Source organism: Engraulis encrasicolus, chromosome 6 (genome assembly GCF_034702125.1).
Source record: "Engraulis encrasicolus isolate BLACKSEA-1 chromosome 6, IST_EnEncr_1.0, whole genome shotgun sequence".
Taxonomy (NCBI): Eukaryota; Metazoa; Chordata; class Actinopteri; order Clupeiformes; family Engraulidae; genus Engraulis; species Engraulis encrasicolus.
In genome coordinates this window covers 34,300,227-34,318,132 of record NC_085862.1, presented here as the reverse complement: position 1 = coordinate 34,318,132, position 17,906 = coordinate 34,300,227, and the positions used below count along the sequence as shown (strand labels likewise).

At 44.6% G+C, this 17,906-nt stretch overlaps 1 protein-coding gene across 1 annotated transcript; it reads left to right on the top strand.

Moving 5' to 3' along the window:
* The first annotated feature begins 52 nt into the window (after positions 1-52).
* On the top strand, positions 53-17,521 carry aasdh (aminoadipate-semialdehyde dehydrogenase). Its single transcript, XM_063201360.1, has 14 exons — positions 53-392; positions 500-620; positions 790-1,091; positions 1,319-1,511; positions 2,291-2,526; positions 3,196-3,302; positions 4,274-4,446; positions 5,717-6,011; positions 6,271-6,389; positions 6,967-8,002; positions 9,525-9,688; positions 15,303-15,428; positions 16,151-16,282; positions 16,615-17,521. Exons 1-14 carry the CDS (start codon positions 154-156, stop codon positions 17,059-17,061), a joined length of 3,690 nt encoding a protein of 1,229 aa, XP_063057430.1. The 5' UTR covers positions 53-153; the 3' UTR covers positions 17,062-17,521.
* Positions 17,522-17,906: the final 385 nt, after the last annotated feature.

Sequence of the window (17,906 nt, the reverse complement as noted above, 5' to 3'; positions counted from 1 at the left end):
TATGCGACGCTTTACTTTGAATGAATGAGGGTTTAATGTTTTGAGGTTTTGGTTGCAGCTGTCTCTGCACAACATTATAATCTTAAATGTTGCTGCTAACAGACAACCCTTGAATAAAAGAAAGTCGAAGGGATATCTGTTACGTGCGCAAACATGAGACTGAATACTCTGCACGATTTGGTGCAGAAGAAGGCTGCTTCGACAGACAGCGACAGAACAGCAGTCAGTTTTGACACATGCACAGCATCAGGAGTGTTGACACTTTCTTATAAAGAGCTGCTCGCTGCCAGCAATGAGTTGACAAACCTTCTACGTGGCTTCAGTTTACACAACGAGCATTTAATTGGACTCTTCTGCTACCCCGAAGTTAACCTTCCTGTTTGGGTGCTGGGGTATGTGAGCAAACAATTCTTAAGGCTATAACTTCCCAATAAGCCATTGTAAATAAGCATGTATTCTATTATCTTATAATACTTCGTCTCTCTCCATGTCTCGACAGCATACTTCAGCTACCTTCCCCATATCTGCCTCTCAACCCTGAAGCACCCTCAACACACACAGTCAGAATCATTCACCAGTGCAAACTTACAAACTGTGTTGTTCAAAATGAACTTGTTCAGGTAAATGTCTGTGTATGTGCATCTTAATAGCAAAAGCAACCTGACCTGATGTATTACACAAAGTACCATGATGAAGATCAAGAAATAGGCCTACAGTAATCATTTGTTGTCTGATTAACCCATATTTTACCTTGAATACTTTCTTCTTCTTCTTCTGATTTTGCATCAGGAATTTCAAGCACATGTCTCCAGCCATTTCGCTTTGGAGATCTGTTCTCAGTGGCCAGCCCAGAATCTGACCTTAGTTAGGATACACAGAAAGCCATCCCCCGAGCCACATGACAACCGTGACATGAAGTCAGAGAGTAAAGCAGCGCAGAGGGCACGGTCCAGCCTCGTCAAGACGTCTACTTCCATAACCGACGACCCGGATTCACTGGCCTACGTCCTGTGCACATCTGGCACAACAGGACAGCCCAAGATCGTCAGAGTGCCACACTGTTGCATAGTTCCCAACATCATGCATCTCAGGTTCATATGTCTGTTTCATACTCTGAGGCATTGTGAAATAATAGAAAGTTAGTATGCATTTACATTGTGATTGTAATCTGAATGCCCCCCGCTGTCAAAATTGAATGTAATGGGGACCTTATGCTAGGCCCATGGGCAGGAGATAGATAACTGACCCCTTTGTCCCCCTTGTCAGCTTCCCTGTGTATGGCCACATGTTAATAACGTGTTCATTTGTATGTCCACAGGGACCTTTTTGGGGTGACTGCAGATGACGTTGTGTTCCTGGCCTCTCCGTTAACCTTTGACCCCTCAGTTGTGGAGATGTTTCTGGCCCTGTGCTCCGGCGCTCAGCTGCTGATCGTACCGCCGGCCATCAAGAGGATGCCGGGCCGATTGGCTCGAGTTCTCTTTCACCAACACAAGACAACAATCTTGCAGGTGAGTGGAGTGCACGTAATGGAGAATTCTGGCATATTTCAAGCTGCAGTTATATTGCTCTCTCACACTACCCTGGACTTGCCAGTAAGTTACCTGAAGATGCATCATTATTTGTTCAGCCTCCTCCGACATGCTGGTCTGTTAACTGTGGCCATGATTTGTTGACATAGTGTTTGAAACATCTCATCATACTACAAATATCATTCCAAAAGTCAAAAGTCATGCAATGTCAGCAGACACATTGCAACACAACAATAACTATTTCAGATGATATTGTATGTTAGGATGTTTCAAATACTATGTGTATTTAAACAAACCACGTCCCCAGTTAGCTGACTAGGATCTGGGAAAGGGCTGAAGAAGAAAATCTGGGTATTGACAAGTTAAGGGCAGTGTGAAGCAGTACAACAGCATGGTGAAATTGAGGAGGATTGGCCCAGCCATGGCTCAATCGGCTGGACACTCGGCTGCTACACTGGCGACCCAGGTTCAATTCCGTCCCGAGGTCATTTGCTGGCCCTTCCCTGTCTCTCTCTCCCTTCTCACTTTCTGTCAATACTTCACTGTCCTATAACACAATAAAGGCAAAATAAAAGAAAGAAAAGAAAAGAAAGAAAAGAAATTGGTCAGGATTACCCTTAAAAATAAACCTTAAAAGTAAGCCTACAAATGGGCACCCCCACCTGTGACAAAAGCACAGCTAACACGCTGACTGTCTGTCAGAATAATATAACCCTACTGATGCGTTGGTAAATGACAAGGTTGAATGTTTCCTGCAGGCTACCCCGACTCTTCTGGGACGCTTTGGCAGGCGTGTCTTGCAACAGGAAGTGATGAGTGCTGACTCCTCCCTGAGGATTTTAGCTCTTGGGGGTGAGGCTTGTCCCTCACCTGCTGTCCTGAGAAGTTGGAGGCAGGAAGGGAATCGCACATGCATCTTCAACCTCTATGGCACCACAGAGGTGTCCTGCTGGGCAACCTACCACACAGTTACAGAAGCAGACCTTTTGCAATCGTGAGTGTCCCACAACTTGTCAACATCATGGTGAGGTACATAATTGGCCTCTTTCTCAATTGTGTCAAGTTCCGTTTCGAAGCGAAGCAGGAAAAATGACAGACTTCCAGTTTCCATAGAAAAACAATGAGGTGTAAATGTTATGTCTGTACCAGCGGATGCTAATGTCCTTCTTCAAATGCATTGGATTGAAGGTGTTCTGACATCATGTGGAAGAGGATTTCCACATTGACTTATCGCACACCAATAAAGTCTTTCTTGAGGTGCTGGCTTCTTGTGCATACAAATGTTAAAGACAATGAAAAGAATGCCGCACACTCTGCTCCATATTTTAATGGTGAAGTGACGCTTCGGCCGTCTGGTCTTCTTCCTTCTTCTTCTTCAAGAAGGCTAGACAGCCGAAACGTCACTTCACCAATAAAACATGGAGCAGAGTGTGCGGCATTCTTTTCATTTTCTTTAACATCATGTGGAAGAGGTCCATACCAATGAGGGTGTATCTCCATACATCAACAGAGCGTAATCAGAATGGCATATAATGGCTTCTTTTCGCTCTGTTGTGAATATACAAAATATACAAATATGTGTGTTTAGGACTTATCCAAACAGAAACATTGTGTGTACAAAATACAGGGTGATTCTAACAACACTGTTTTGTTCTCTTGTTAGGAGTACAGACTCAGTGCCCCTTGGTGAGCCTCTGATGGGAACTAGGCTGGAGGTCAGAGATGGTGAAGGACAAATGGTTAGTGAAGGAGAAGGACAGATCTTCATCGGTGAGGGCTCATTTTCATCACAGTTCTTAACACAACCCACACAACCATGCCATCCGCCACTATTATATACTGTACATACATAGGTTTTATAATAAAGAGGAATTCTGCATGCTTGCTCCCATTTTGCTTTTTTATTCCCAGTGAACGTTTTGAAACTATTTGCTCCTCATGCAAGTGTGTGGACATTCCACTTTCTTTTTATAGTTGTGCACCCATGTGTCCTGCACCTGCTTTTTGGGGTGTGTGCACCAACATTTGTTCACATACTTAAGTTTCAAATATTCTTTGTGTGTACATGGGTAATCTTAAATCTTAATCTTAAACCTTCCCTGTTTATTTTATAATGAACCTGCGTAGCTTCAAGATTGATACAGTGATTTTAAGATTGTTTTATCTAACTTTTAGTCAGAGTGTGGTGACCTTTGCCATTCAGTGTTGGGCAGGTGGTCTTTCTGTTAAAAACAGACACATGCTGGAAAGAATCACACATTTAGGCACGAAAATAACTGGTACAGATGTTAAATCTATCAGGCAAATTTCTGATGAGTACACCACTACCTTAGCCTTAAATATATTGGACGTTCCATCTCACCCCCTTTTCTTGGAATACACCCCCCCCCCCCCCCCCCCCCCCCCCCCCCCCCCCCCCCCCCCCCCCCAAAGAAGGTTACCCTTCTTTAAGACAAATAGAGGGTTAACATATTTTGTGCCTAGTAGCAAACAACTTTTAAATAAGTTGAGTTCAGACAGAATAACTGCAATACCGTAATTGTATATAGGACTTACATTTTTTAATTTTAATATGTTTTGTTTAATACGTTTTTTAGTCTAGTCTTGTCTTTGTGTACTATTGTAATTGTCTGTCCAAGTGTTCATTGTACTCCCAAAATGCAAGACAAATTCCCTTCGGGGGAATTCATTTATTTTTTAAATCCATCAAATTACATTTGCGATTGTTTCAACACACATAGGTGGGCAGGACAGAGTGTGTCTTTTGGATGAGGAAGAAACGGTGGTTCCTGGTACCATGCGTCCAACAGGGGACTGGGTTACGGTGCAAGGTGCTCAGCTGTTCTACCTCGGCAGAAAGGATCATCTGGTCAAACGCCACGGCCAGCAGCTTCACCTTGACTCTGTTCAACAGGTGAGAGATGTTAAGAGTTGATGAGCAGGACTATGAGGTTGGATTTGATGCACAGATTAATAGTTAATACATTGGCTGCCCAGCACCTACTAGCATGGCTATATTACATCTGTGTTGCCTGCCATCTAGTACTCCTACATGCAACACAAGACACTATATTTCAGTTTCTAGGTGAAAAAACTGTGATTTTGGAGAGATTTTCAGAAGTAGCCTCTACTTAGTTTGGCCTAGCTTCGTCACTGAATCTTGCATCGACAAGCTGTTTTCACCTACTGAGTCTGCCTTTTAAATGACCCATGTTATGTGTCCATAACTCTAGCACAAAACAATCTGTGGCTCCATGGGTGCTGCTAGGGGGGGAAAGGTGTTACAGATTCTAAGGGCCCAAGCACTGACAGGGGCCCTTAAGGGGGCCTAAAATTGGAATCTCTCATGGGTCCGAAAATTTCTGGCGGGGCCCTGGCTATACAAAAACATCAAAAATGGTCTAGATTGCTGGCAGTTTACCGCCAACATTCTGAAAACAGTGCGACAGTTAATGTGTTAAGAGAGGTGATACATTTCCTGAAGAGGGACACACAGTATGTACCACATGGCCAGACCTGCAGTCACTACCTGTAGTCTGACTACTAGTCAGAGGTGTCAAAAATCTAGGGAAGCACCGATACCGATACCGATACTGGTATCGGTATCAGCACAGATACTTGCTCATTATACTCGTACTCGTCAAACACTTGCCGATACCAAGCACCAATACTGCTATTATACGAAACAATGCAACATTCTGTTGACTTGACAGCAGCATCGGGAACAGGCGCCACCTCATACATTTACTAACATTTAAATCTACATGGAAATGGACAATAAAAAATATCACGGGTGGAAAAAGCAAGGCTGTGCATTTATTTCCATTGTATGTTGGTGGTAAAAGTATCGGTATCGGTACTCAGTATCGGCAAGTACAGACATTAATGTCCTTCTCGTAACAGTTTTCAAAAAAGTGGTATCGTGCATCCCTACAAAAATCTGGAAAGAAAATTGAAAACCATGCCCCCCTCCAACACGGGTAACTTCACTGAGTAAACTGGTCTTCTTCAATGAGTAACTGCTCTGTCTTGAGTACTCCTTTTCATATCAGCTGACTTCAGCGCTGGCTGATTCAAATACTTTACTGTCTACACCTGGCACTGACACCTCTGCTTGCTGGTCAAGATGTATTCCAAACAGATCTACAATGTATGTTTTCTTCCTGTCTGTGTGTTTCATTTAGGCGGTGGAGAATTTGACAGAGGTCGAGGCCTGTGCTGTAGCCTTGTGCGAGGGAGACAAGCTAGTTGCTTTCATCGTGCCATCTCCTGTTCACGCCGCACCAGGGGCAGCATCATCTAATGCTCACAGCATTGGCTTTGACAGTGATGGTGGTGGTGGTGGTGATGGTGATGGTAGAGGCAGCTCTTCAGTAGGCCTGAAAAGAGGCATCCAACGCAGGCTGTCCCACCTCCTGCCCAGCCATGCCATCCCAGACTGTCTGGTTCTTCTCCCAAGCTTGCCCCTCACCTCACATGGTAAGTCGAGGCTGTCTTCCTCTTTCATGAATCACAATTACCCTAGGCTGTCTGGAGACATGAATTCTTGTCCAACGGTGGTTGAAAAGAGAAAGAAAAGTTTCTTCACCAAGGCACTACCGAAATACGGTTAAGATGTCTTTTTTTATAATGACATGTCCACAAAGGACTTTTTAAAATCGCCTTCTTCAGGACATGAGTTCTTGTCTGTTTCTATTCATTCTAGTCTTTGTCTAATATTTGATATGTGATCTTTCAGGTAAAGTTGCACTTGGCGAGCTGAAAGAAGTGTATAAGAGATATAGAGAACGCTTAGGATCTCACAAGGACAGACTGTCTGCAGACACACTCAAAGAAAGACTGCTTATTCTCTGGAAGGTAAATTGTACAACAAGCTCTTTATTATCTAGCATTAGCATACTGTTTTTCTGATTCTTGCTTCATATTTTCATTGGAAACATTTTCATCATTGCTCATTAGTTATTTATATGTTATATATGTTATATATGTGGCAAAAACACCATTCTGTGGGATTACAGCATAGCATATTTGAAAAAGGAATTGGTATATTTACGTATAAACTCATATTAAATCCTGAAACGAATGGTCTGGCCTGTCAGGCTAATAAAACCCTACATATCTCAGCCTCTGAAGCAAATAAAATAAAATAAATTGCATTTAAGACCCTCATCTCACATTAGAACTTCTATCTCCATCTAGCTCTTAAATATCAACATTTTTCATTTATAAAAAAATCTCTGAGTCTGAGTGTCGCGTCATGCAGCTTCAGGAACTTAAGTCAATGTTGTGCAACGTGGCATCCAGTGAAAGTGAACTCAAGTGAACGTTTGTTAGTGCTCCCTTAATAGATCACTTACAAAACACTTCTCATGTATGCTATGCAACCTCTGCTGTGCAATTAAGGATGCATTATCTTTATATACATGCCCCCTAGGAGGCCCTTGGGCTGCCTGAAGACGTGTCCGTGGAGGCAGGGGCCAACTTCCTGTTGAGCGGAGGAGACTCTCTCCAGGCGCTGCGCTTCTGTGACAGCATCTCCGTTGCCACGGGGACTAGCTCTGCGGGGCTACTGGAGGTCGTGCTGGATGGCTCTTACGCTGACATTCTAAGACACGTCACAATGGCACCGTTCCCCAAAGAGCTGGAGTTAGAGGCTCAGGTTGCGTTGAAGAGACGCTATGATGATGATGATGATGCTGCAGCAACAGTAGCGGCGGGGGCCCACTCTCCTGTCCCTCCCAAGAGGCCGATTGAAGATCCATCCATGACTGGGACATCAACTAGGCCTGTGGGGGTTGTTGCGGTGGCCGCGGACTCAGGAATTGGGGGACATGTAGTCAGGCGAGCTGGGGAGGTGCTCAGGATTGGTGGTCGCTCACACGCGACTGAGAGTAAAGGTCTAAATGGGAATGAGGGTGGCGGACGCAGCCCAAAAAACAGTCAAACAAAGAAAAGTTTGACGCCAAAGCTGAACCCTCAAACAGCAATTCTCAACACAACTTTAAAAGACAATGACAACCTTCAATCGTCTCATATATTCAGACCCTCGATGAAGACAAAGGACTTAATTGTTCCCACAGCAGTTGCAGAAACATCACACCTTGCAACAACTGTAAAAGACAACGACAACCCTCAACCCTCTCACATCTCGACACCCTTCATGAATACAGCGGTGTCCGACTCGCAAGAAGGCACCACCACTACAAGCATGACCACTGTCCCTCAGTTGTCCTTGAGGGTGCGATGGAGCTCGGATACGGGCAGGTGCGTGGACGCCTCTCCCGTGCTGCTGGTGGAGACTGTGCCCTCAGGCAGGAGCAGGGCTACCGTGTTCACGGGTTCCCACTCCCACAGGCTGCAGGCTCTGGAGCTGACCAGCGGAGAGGTGCGCTGGGAGCGCGTGCTCGGGGACAGACTGGAGTCCTCTGCTGCCGTTGCTGTCTCCGCCTGTGGCACCCTGGTGGTGGTGGGTCAGTATTCACAGTGGTGCTTTACTATGACTTAGCGCCAGGGCTCTACATTAACCCTTTTCACCACCAAACAAAATGGCTAGTAGATGTTAATCTTACTGGCCAATTGCACACTCACCAATGGGTAACAGTGGCTGGTAAATCTTTTTTACTAGCCAAGCTGAATTTTCACCAGCATTTGGCTATTTAGCTGGTGTTAATTTAGAGCTTGGTTATACAGGAATGTTTTTCTCACTAAACGGCAAGCCTGTCGAGGACCTGATATTGTCACAGAAAACATGCTGTATAGTCGCAATAACTTTCATGCTCGGTTACAACACAGCCCTCGTTGCGATTCCATCTGGCCCGAGCCTTAGAGCCCTGCTTAGCGTCAGTCCCCTATGATCCCTATCCCCTATCCTTTCTGTGTAGTCTTGTCCCTTGAAACTGCGCAACAAGGGGTAGGGCTTGAAACTGTGCATGAAACCCCATGCATGATCTTTTTACTGCAGTACTTGTATGGTATAGGTTCCAACATGCAATAATTAGAGGAAAAGGCTACATTAGTCAAGTCAAGTGTACTTTATTGTCAAAAATCTGGCGGGGTTAGCCCAGAAGTTTGAAATTGCATTTGACCAGTCCCTTAAATTCAGCAAACGCTTTCTTTTCCATGTGGCAGTCTGCTTGTGGTGGGTTGTGTTATCCGCACTTTGTGCATTACCATGACGTAACCAGATGATAACATGCATTATCTATTTTCTGTAGTGCATTTCATAGTACACAAGGTATATGAGATGGACAGGTTTACGTTATATTTTTGCAGACACTTAACGGTTTCCCCCAGCACTTCATTGCTAAGGCGGCCACCTTGACAAGAAACACCTACCACCTTGACTAGGCTTCTGAAAAGATAAAGATTTCATGCTGTTAATGTAATTTCTAAAGGTGCTCAGCCAAAAAATATACTTTTAATGCCCCACCACCTTGACTAACAAAAATTCTGGGGGAAACACTGCACTTTCCTCATGTAATACCCTGTGTGTACCCCGGCTGTCGTAACCTGGCTGTCATGTTGAATGTGGCTCCGCCTTGCTCGCAACTGAGTGCTGTCAAGGGCCAGGTTATGGTTGTGGGTCAGCATCCACATTTGCTTTACCACCACTTATCCCAGAAAACAATTTGACTTACTATGATACTATGAGTCCTAAAACCTTTGCATTTCCTTGAGATTACGCTTCAAAGTGCGTTTGCTTATTCGCCTGCTGTGTGGTGGACGACCAAACTCTCCCCAGAGCAGCGTAATCGGAGTAATTGATAGTAATTGATTTTTTAGCTGAAATACTGACTGTACTTTTTTCATACTAGTAAATATTAGTTAATTAATCAGTAAGTATTCATGAAAAGACCACATTTTGGCAGTATTCAGCACAGTTTCACTAAACAGCTTAGTTGCAATACGTAACTACTCAGGGCACCATCTGACACAGTGCATCTTTAATCAGCCGTGTATCTGATCCTCTGTACTGTATGTGCACTTGTACAGGTTGCTATGATGGACTGGTGTATTTCCTGCATGCTGACTCGGGGGAGACGTGGTGGACGTTTGAGACGAGGAATGCGGTGAAGAGCTCTCCCACTGTAGACCCAGTCAGTGGCCTGGTCATAGTGGGCTCCCATGATGCCCATGTGTATGCCCTCAACCCACAGGTATGGCAATATAATAGGTATTTAGATGTACAGTGCTGTGCAATGAAGTAAATTGATCACTAAAAAGTCATACACAACTATATTATGTTTGGGCATGTATAAAAAACTGCATTACACTGACAGTTCCAATCCACATTTAGAGTAGAGTAGAGTAACTTCATTGATTCCTGAGAGGGCACTCAGGTGTCAAGTAGCTTACATAAAAACACATAATGCCCACATGGACATTTAAAGACACATATAACACAGGTAATAGTCAGGGAGGGGAAAAATAAAAACTAAGAAAATAAATAAACAGGCAATGTGACAAAACATTCTGTGTAGACAAGATTAAATTTACCAGAAATTATGTTGACCGATACATCTATGATGTAGTATTGTGATTTAGAAGTAAGAGGTAAGAGGAACGTATTACATGGTAATCAAGGTAGAACATAGATTCTGGTAAGGTGCATGAAGACAATGGGTTAAATTATCATAAAGCAGGCAGTGTACAGAGTGTGATAGGGGTGAAGATTCCTCACAACGTCCCAGTTTAGTACAAGCAAAGTGTATTGAATAATACACACACACACACACACACACACACACACACACACACACACACACACACACACACACACACACACACACACACACACACACACACACACACACACACACACACACACACACACACACACACACACACACACACACACACACACACAGTCTTCCTTGTGATAGGCAGAAAAAGAAGTATGTCCAGTGGTTAAGAGTTCCATAGTGCAGTGATTGAATATCATTGAACACATAATAGAGTCCAGTCTGTTCAGGGCTCTGCTCTCAGCTGTTGAGGTGAGAGTCTCCAGCTCCATGCCCACCACTGACCCTGCCCTTTCTCACCAGTCTGTCAAGGCGCCCAGCGTCTCTCTTCCTGATGCTACCACCCCAGCACGCTACGGCATAGAAGAGCACGCTGGCCATGATGACAGACTGGTAGAACATAAGCAGAAGTCGGCTTCAGACACTGAAGGACCTCAGCGTCCTGAGGAAATAGAGCCTGCTTTGGCCCTTCCTGTAAAGCGCATCTGAATTTGTGGACCAGTCCAGTTTGTTGTCAAGGTGCACTCCAAAGTACTTGTAAGTGGAGACAGTCTCCATATTCTCTCCCCCAAAAGAGACAGGCACCAAGGGAGGGGTGAACCGCCTGAAATCAACCACCATTTCCTTGGTTTTGGTGGTGTACAGGAGCAGCTAATTGTTTTGGCACCATCCCATAAAGTTGTCCACCAGTACCCTGTGCTCCTCTTCCTCGTCTCTTACACACGCCACAATAACAGTGTCATCTGAGAACTTCTGCATGTGGCATGTCCCAGAATTGCAGTTGAAGTCTGTTGTGTACAGAGTGAACAGCACCGGGGAGCGCACCATTCCTTGTGGCGCTCTTGTGCTGCTGATCACTGTGTAAGATGTAATGTCACCTATCCTTACAAACTGGGGTCGCTCGGTGAGGTAGTCAGTGATCCTGGTTACCAGGCCAGGCTCCATTCCCATCCACACCAGTTTATGTCTCAGCAGCATTGGTATGGTGTTGAAAGCACTGGAGAAGTCAAAAAACGTGATTCTCACAGCACAGCCACCCTTGTCCAAGTAAGCGTGTACCCTGTGAAGGAGATACAGGAAAGCATCCTTCACTCCCACGTTCTCTTGGTAGGTGAACTGCAGAGGATCCAGTGCTTTGCGTACCTGGGGTTTGAGACGGTAACGCAGCAGCACGCGTTCAAAAGATTTCATTAGGTGTGAGCTGAGGGCAACCAGTCTGTAATCATTTAGTTCTTTGGGGTGTGCTTTGTTTGGGACTGGTACCAGACATTACATTTTCTACAGGGTAGGGACCTTGCCTTCTTGCAGACTCCTGTTGAAGAGGTGCTGAAGTGGCTCAGCTAATGCCTCAGCACATGTCTTTAGCGAGCCCTATCTCACGCCTTTCGTAAAGTCTTCACGAAAATAATATATTCATTTTCGTGGTGCATTCACGTTATTGCCCGCCTTTCGTAAAGTCTTCACGAAAATAATAGATTAATTTTCACGCTGCCTATTCACTTGAATTACCCCACTGCTGCTATGGTTATCCAAACGTCTGCAGGGGCGGGGAGGGGGTGCTGACAGAACACTGCTGATACACTCGGGACTCACTAATTCGACGCCCTTTCGGTACTTACGCCTTATGTCCCCTAAACCTAAACCTAAACCTAAACCTAACCCTAACCTTAACCCTACTTAACCCTAAACCTAACCCTAACCCTAACGCTAACCTTAACCATAACCTTAACCCTAACCTTGACCCTAAACCTAACCCTAAATTGCTTGTTTGAAATGTTTGATTACCATGTGACGGTAGGCTACCGAAAGGGCATCAAACTAGTGGGTCGCTAGGCAACAGTCGGGCAATTCAAGTGAATAGGCAGCGTGAAAATTAATCTATTATTTTCGTGAAGACTTTACGAAAGGCGGGAAATAACGTGAATGCACCACGAAAATTAATCAATTTTTTTCGTGAATACTTCACGAAATGAGTGAGATACGGTTGCTTTAGCAGTCTTGCACAGACGCCATCTGGGCTGACCACCTTGGATCTTCTCAGTGCCCCTCTCACTTGATCAGTGGTGATTTGCAGAGGTGTGCATGGTTAGGGGATGGGGGGATGGGAGGGGTGGGTGGTGGTTAAGTTGTTACCAGTTGCAGAAGTGAGGGGTAGGGGAAGGGGGCGGGTAGAGGTAGTGGGGGTTGGTGAGCCTGCTGTGTCCATCGGTGGAGGTGGTGCTGCAGTGTTGATGGTGATGGGATTGGAGACCATAGGCAGACCAGGGGGGAGGGGGGATGTAGTATTCATATTCGTGAAACAGGGTGAAGTGATATTGAGAGTGGGGGTGTTGTGAGTGAGGGAGTTGGGAGCCTGCTGAAAAGTGATTGTCAGGGTTGTTATCAGAGTCATTATCAAGTGTGGGCTGGTGAGGTGAGGGGGCTTTGGAGGTGTCAGGAGAATTGCCTCCCCCTGTGCTTAAGTTGCCACACCGGTTGAAGAAATGGTTTAGGTCATCATTGGCCATTGACAGATTGCCCTCCACCACACCTCCCTTTCTTCCACACCCGGTGATCTTTTTAATCCCCTGCCAGGCCTCTTTTGCATTGTCCTTCATTTTTCTTCCCATATGCCACCTTGGCCTTTAGATGTACAGGCAATAGGTATTGGGCCTTTAGATGTACATTGCTGTACAACAAAGTAAATGAATCACTAAAAACTCATGCACAACTACATTATGTTTGGGCATGTACAAAAAACTGCATTACGCTGACAGTTTCGATCCACATTTCTCTTTTTTTTTCTCACTTGCTATGATGGCTGTAATGAAATGTGAGACCACAGAGTGGCGCTCTTGGAAAATATATATGGGGAATAAATAGGAAATACTGAATGAACATGGCGTGATGCATTCAAAACCATCAAGGGCAGGGGTGAAAGTAGATGGGTGTACACAGGTGCGTACTAGCATCGGTATAAAATGTATAGCTGGTGCACAGTACTGTTAAGAGAGTAGGTTTAATGCTGCCCAAAACCCACATTTGGGGGGGGGGGGGAGTAAGGTCCGGTATAGAAAACAAAAGCAGAACAACCACACTAAGTATCCTCCTGTGAAGAGGAACCTTAAATAGTCATGCAGCGATATAGATCTGTAGAGCACATGTTTATTTTGTTTGTTTATTGTTTGTTTGCGGATAGGGGGTGGGGTTGTAGCCCTCTAACCCTCGGTACTTACGCCTTATGTCCCCTAAACCTAAACCTAAACCTAAACCTAACCCTAACCTTAACCCTTCTTAACCCTAACCCTAAACCTAACCCTAACCCTAACGCTAACCTTAACCATAACCTTAACCCTAACCTTGACCCTAAACCTAACCCTAAATTGCTTGTTTGAAATGTTTGATTACCATGTGACGGTAGGCTACCGAAAGGGCATCAAACTAGTGGGTCGCTAGGCAACAGTCGGGCAATTCAAGTGAATAGGCAGCGTGAAAATTAATCTATTATTTTCGTGAAGACTTTACGAAAGGCGGGAAATAACGTGAATGCACCACGAAAATTAATCAATTTTTTTCGTGAATACTTCACGAAATGAGTGAGATACGGTTGCTTTAGCAGTCTTGCACAGACGCCATCTGGGCTGACCACCTTGGATCTTCTCAGTGCCCCTCTCACTTGATCAGTGGTGATTTGCAGAGGTGTGCATGGTTAGGGGATGGGGGGATGGGAGGGGTGGGTGGTGGTTAAGTTGTTACCAGTTGCAGAAGTGAGGGGTAGGGGAAGGGGGCGGGTAGAGGTAGTGGGGGTTGGTGAGCCTGCTGTGTCCATCGGTGGAGGTGGTGCTGCAGTGTTGATGGTGATGGGATTGGAGACCATAGGCAGACCAGGGGGGAGGGGGGATGTAGTATTCATATTCGTGAAACAGGGTGAAGTGATATTGAGAGTGGGGGTGTTGTGAGTGAGGGAGTTGGGAGCCTGCTGAAAAGTGATTGTCAGGGTTGTTATAATGGTCGTTATCAAATGTGGGCTGAGGGGGTAAGGGGGCTTTGGAGGTGTCAGGAGAATTGCCTCCCCCTGTGCTTAAGTTGCCACACCGGTTGAAGAAATGGTTTAGGTCATCATTGGCCATTGACAGATTGCCCTCCACCACACCTCCCTTTCTTCCACACCCGGTGATCTTTTTAATCCCCTGCCAGGCCTCTTTTGCATTGTCCTTCATTTTTCTTCCCATATGCCACCTTGGCCTTTAGATGTACAGGCAATAGGTATTGGGCCTTTAGATGTACATTGCTGTACAACAAAGTAAATGAATCACTAAAAACTCATGCACAACTACATTATGTTTGGGCATGTACAAAAAACTGCATTACGCTGACAGTTTCGATCCACATTTCTCTTTTTTTTCTCACTTGCTATGATGGCTGTAATGAAATGTGAGACCACAGAGTGGCGCTCTTGGAAAATATATATGGGGAATAAATAGGAAATACTGAATGAACATGGCGTGATGCATTCAAAACCATCAAGGGCAGGGGTGAAAGTAGATGGGTGCACAGTAACACAGGTGTGTAACACAGGTGTGTAGCACCGGTATAACATGTATAGCTAGTGCACAGTACTGGTAAGAGAGTAGGTTTAATGCTGCCCAAAAACCCACATTTGGGGGGAAAAAGTAAGGTCCGGTATAGAAAACAAAAGCAGAACAACCACACTAAGTATCCTCCTGTGAAGAGGAACCTTAAATAGTCATGCAGCGATATAGATCTGTAGAGCACATGTTTATTTTGTTTGTTTATTGTTTGTTTGCGGATAGGGGGTGGGGTTGTAGCTCCGCTAAGAACTGAAAACTACTTTCACCCCTGGTCAAGGGTATTAAATTGTCACTTCACAGCCTTGGCCAAGTTTGAAAAAGGGAATGAACATCCTACAGGTTGCACCTCTTAGCTGCGTTAATAACACAAGGAAGACACTACATGTAGTGAAATTCAAACTAGAAAAGTGTGAGGTAAACCTATGCAACTTTTGTGTGTGTTTGTTTTTTTGATGAAGGAAAAGAGTTTGGTGTGGAAACGCCATTGCGGTGGAGGTGCAGTGTTCTCCTCTCCCTGTCTGCACCCTACTCTCAGGCTCCTCTATGCAGCCACACTGCAGGGACACCTCCTATGTCTCCACCCAGTAAGTACCGATCCCAGTCCAAATGGTTTTCTGTCATTGTCCCTCGATGGTGGAATAACAATAAGCTACCAGTTGCTACAGGAGCAGGGTCATCCCTCTCAACCTTCAAGAAACTAGTGAATACTCATCTCCTCCGAGAGAGCTTCCCTGCAGAACATAACTAATACTACTCACCTCTAATCATGGGTACTAACCTGCACTATACTTCATAGGTCATCCACTATTTTTCTGCTCTCTACCTGTTCTACATTACTTGTATACTGCTGCACTCTGTACTGACCTCTTACTCTGTACTTGCTTGCATGTCCTCCTTGTAAGTCGCTTTGGTCAGATGTTTCTGCTAAATATAATGTATCTCATGTTTCTCTCTCGCTCGCTCTCTCTCTCTCTCTCTCTCTGCCTGTCTCTTATCACCATGTTTAAATCAGACCCCAAAAGCCTCCGTCAGGCACTTACTTAAGGTCATGATTTCCATTGATTGGTGCATTGACCTGATACTCCATAAATCTTAAACTTTGGAATACCAGGAGAATTAGGGAAGGGAAAACAGTGCCAAGAAACATTTTAGGATTGACAACACATGATCACATACGTGCACATGCCATAGAACCAATCTTTAAGTATTCATGGTTGTGTTGAGGAAGGATTCAAAAGGTACAGAAGTTTCCACCTTTGGTGAGAGAAGTCGCAAGAGAAGAATTCTGAACTGATTGTAATTTCAGGAGACTGGCGCCACCGTGTGGACACGGTCGAGAGGCGTTCCATTCTTTTCCTCCCCTCGCTGCTCCAACGGTGCTGTCTTCATCGGATCGGTAGATGGCAACGTCTGCGCTTTCAGCCACACGGGTGACATGGTAAAAAATAAATATTGCATTGAATGAATCCATATATACCTCTGCAATAATGTGACTCTAAGCATCAAAGTATATATATATATTTAGGACACATGGAGAATGAAATTGAGATGAGATTTGATTTTTAAGTCACTACCACCAATGATCCCTAATTGTTGTAAGAAAACCTAAAAACCTCTACGGAAGAAAAACAGACTGTGATCAAATTATTTGCCACATAAACAAATCTTACCTAAACATACGCATTGGGCCCTACTTCCTTGACATGGTACGCACTGTCTTAAGCCAACTCTCAAACTCTCCTTCTCTGTAAACCTATCACACCTTAACAGCTTTGGCAGTGCACCACCGCTGGCCCCGTCTTCTCCTCACCCTGCCTTGTGCCATCATCAATACCTCCGACGTCCAATCAGACGCTGGTGTGTGGGTCACATGACGGCTGTGTGTACAGCCTGAGTTGCGCGGATGGCTCGGTGCGCTGGAAGTTCCAGACGGGAGGGAAGGTCTACTCCAGCCCCTTCGCCTTCCGCCCACTGCACCCAGGTGGACACCACTACCAGACGCTGGTGGCCGTCGCCTCCACAGACGGGACAGTCTGGGTCCTCAACGCGGAGGACGGGTCCGTGTGCGCCTCTCTAAGCCTCCCGGGAGAGCTCTTCTCCTCCCCTGTCGTGTGGGGACAGACACTGGTGATAGGGTGTCGCAATGACTATGTGTACTGCTTGGAGCTTGCTGAGTTTGGACAGGGGACTGTAATGGACTGTTCAGCACAGACATGATGACTGGGTTTTCTTTGGAACCACTGACACTGTGTGCGTTGACATTACTTCATATTTTGAAGTTTGAAGCAAATTGAATGTACAATTTGATGTACGATATATAAACAATGTGTATGATATGTTGATGATATTTTTCAGTAATTGATTTTTTTTAATGCAACAGTAACATTGTAATAAACAGTAACATTGTAATAAACATTGTAATAAAATTTGGTCATTTTAACCCTTTGATGTCTAAAGCACCTGCAAAAAACGCCTGCTGAATGCCTAAGCTGTTGTTGGGAGAGTTGCCAAAACCTAAATATCTCAGTCTCTGATGCACATAAAAACATGAAACATGATTGCATTTAAACCCTAAAACCCTCATCTCGCATTAGAATGTGTTCATTCCACTGTAACATACCAACATTTTTATTAAAAAGCTAAAATCTCAAGAGCCTGAATGCAGCGTATATGTCGCTTTATACACCAAAGGTTAAACAACATATAGGCTACGAGTCATCAGGCTAAAATGGGTTAAGTTAAAATGGCAATGTACTTGAGGAGAAAAGAGACAAAATACATCTCTGACACAAATTTCAACATTATATTTTAATTTTCTCTACAGAATCCATAACATTTGCATCACTTGAGGAGACATCGGTAGCTCTAAGTGAAACAAAAAGTGCAATTTATCAACAAACCATTTTTTTTGTTGTTTGTTTGTTTGTTTGTTCCATGTTACATACAACACTGTTTACACTACACTATTGCACACAACGAAATGAAAAAAAAAAGAGACAAAGCAGCTGCGCTTCTTGAAGAGTATTCGTCGTAGCCAACTCTATACATACATACATACCTAC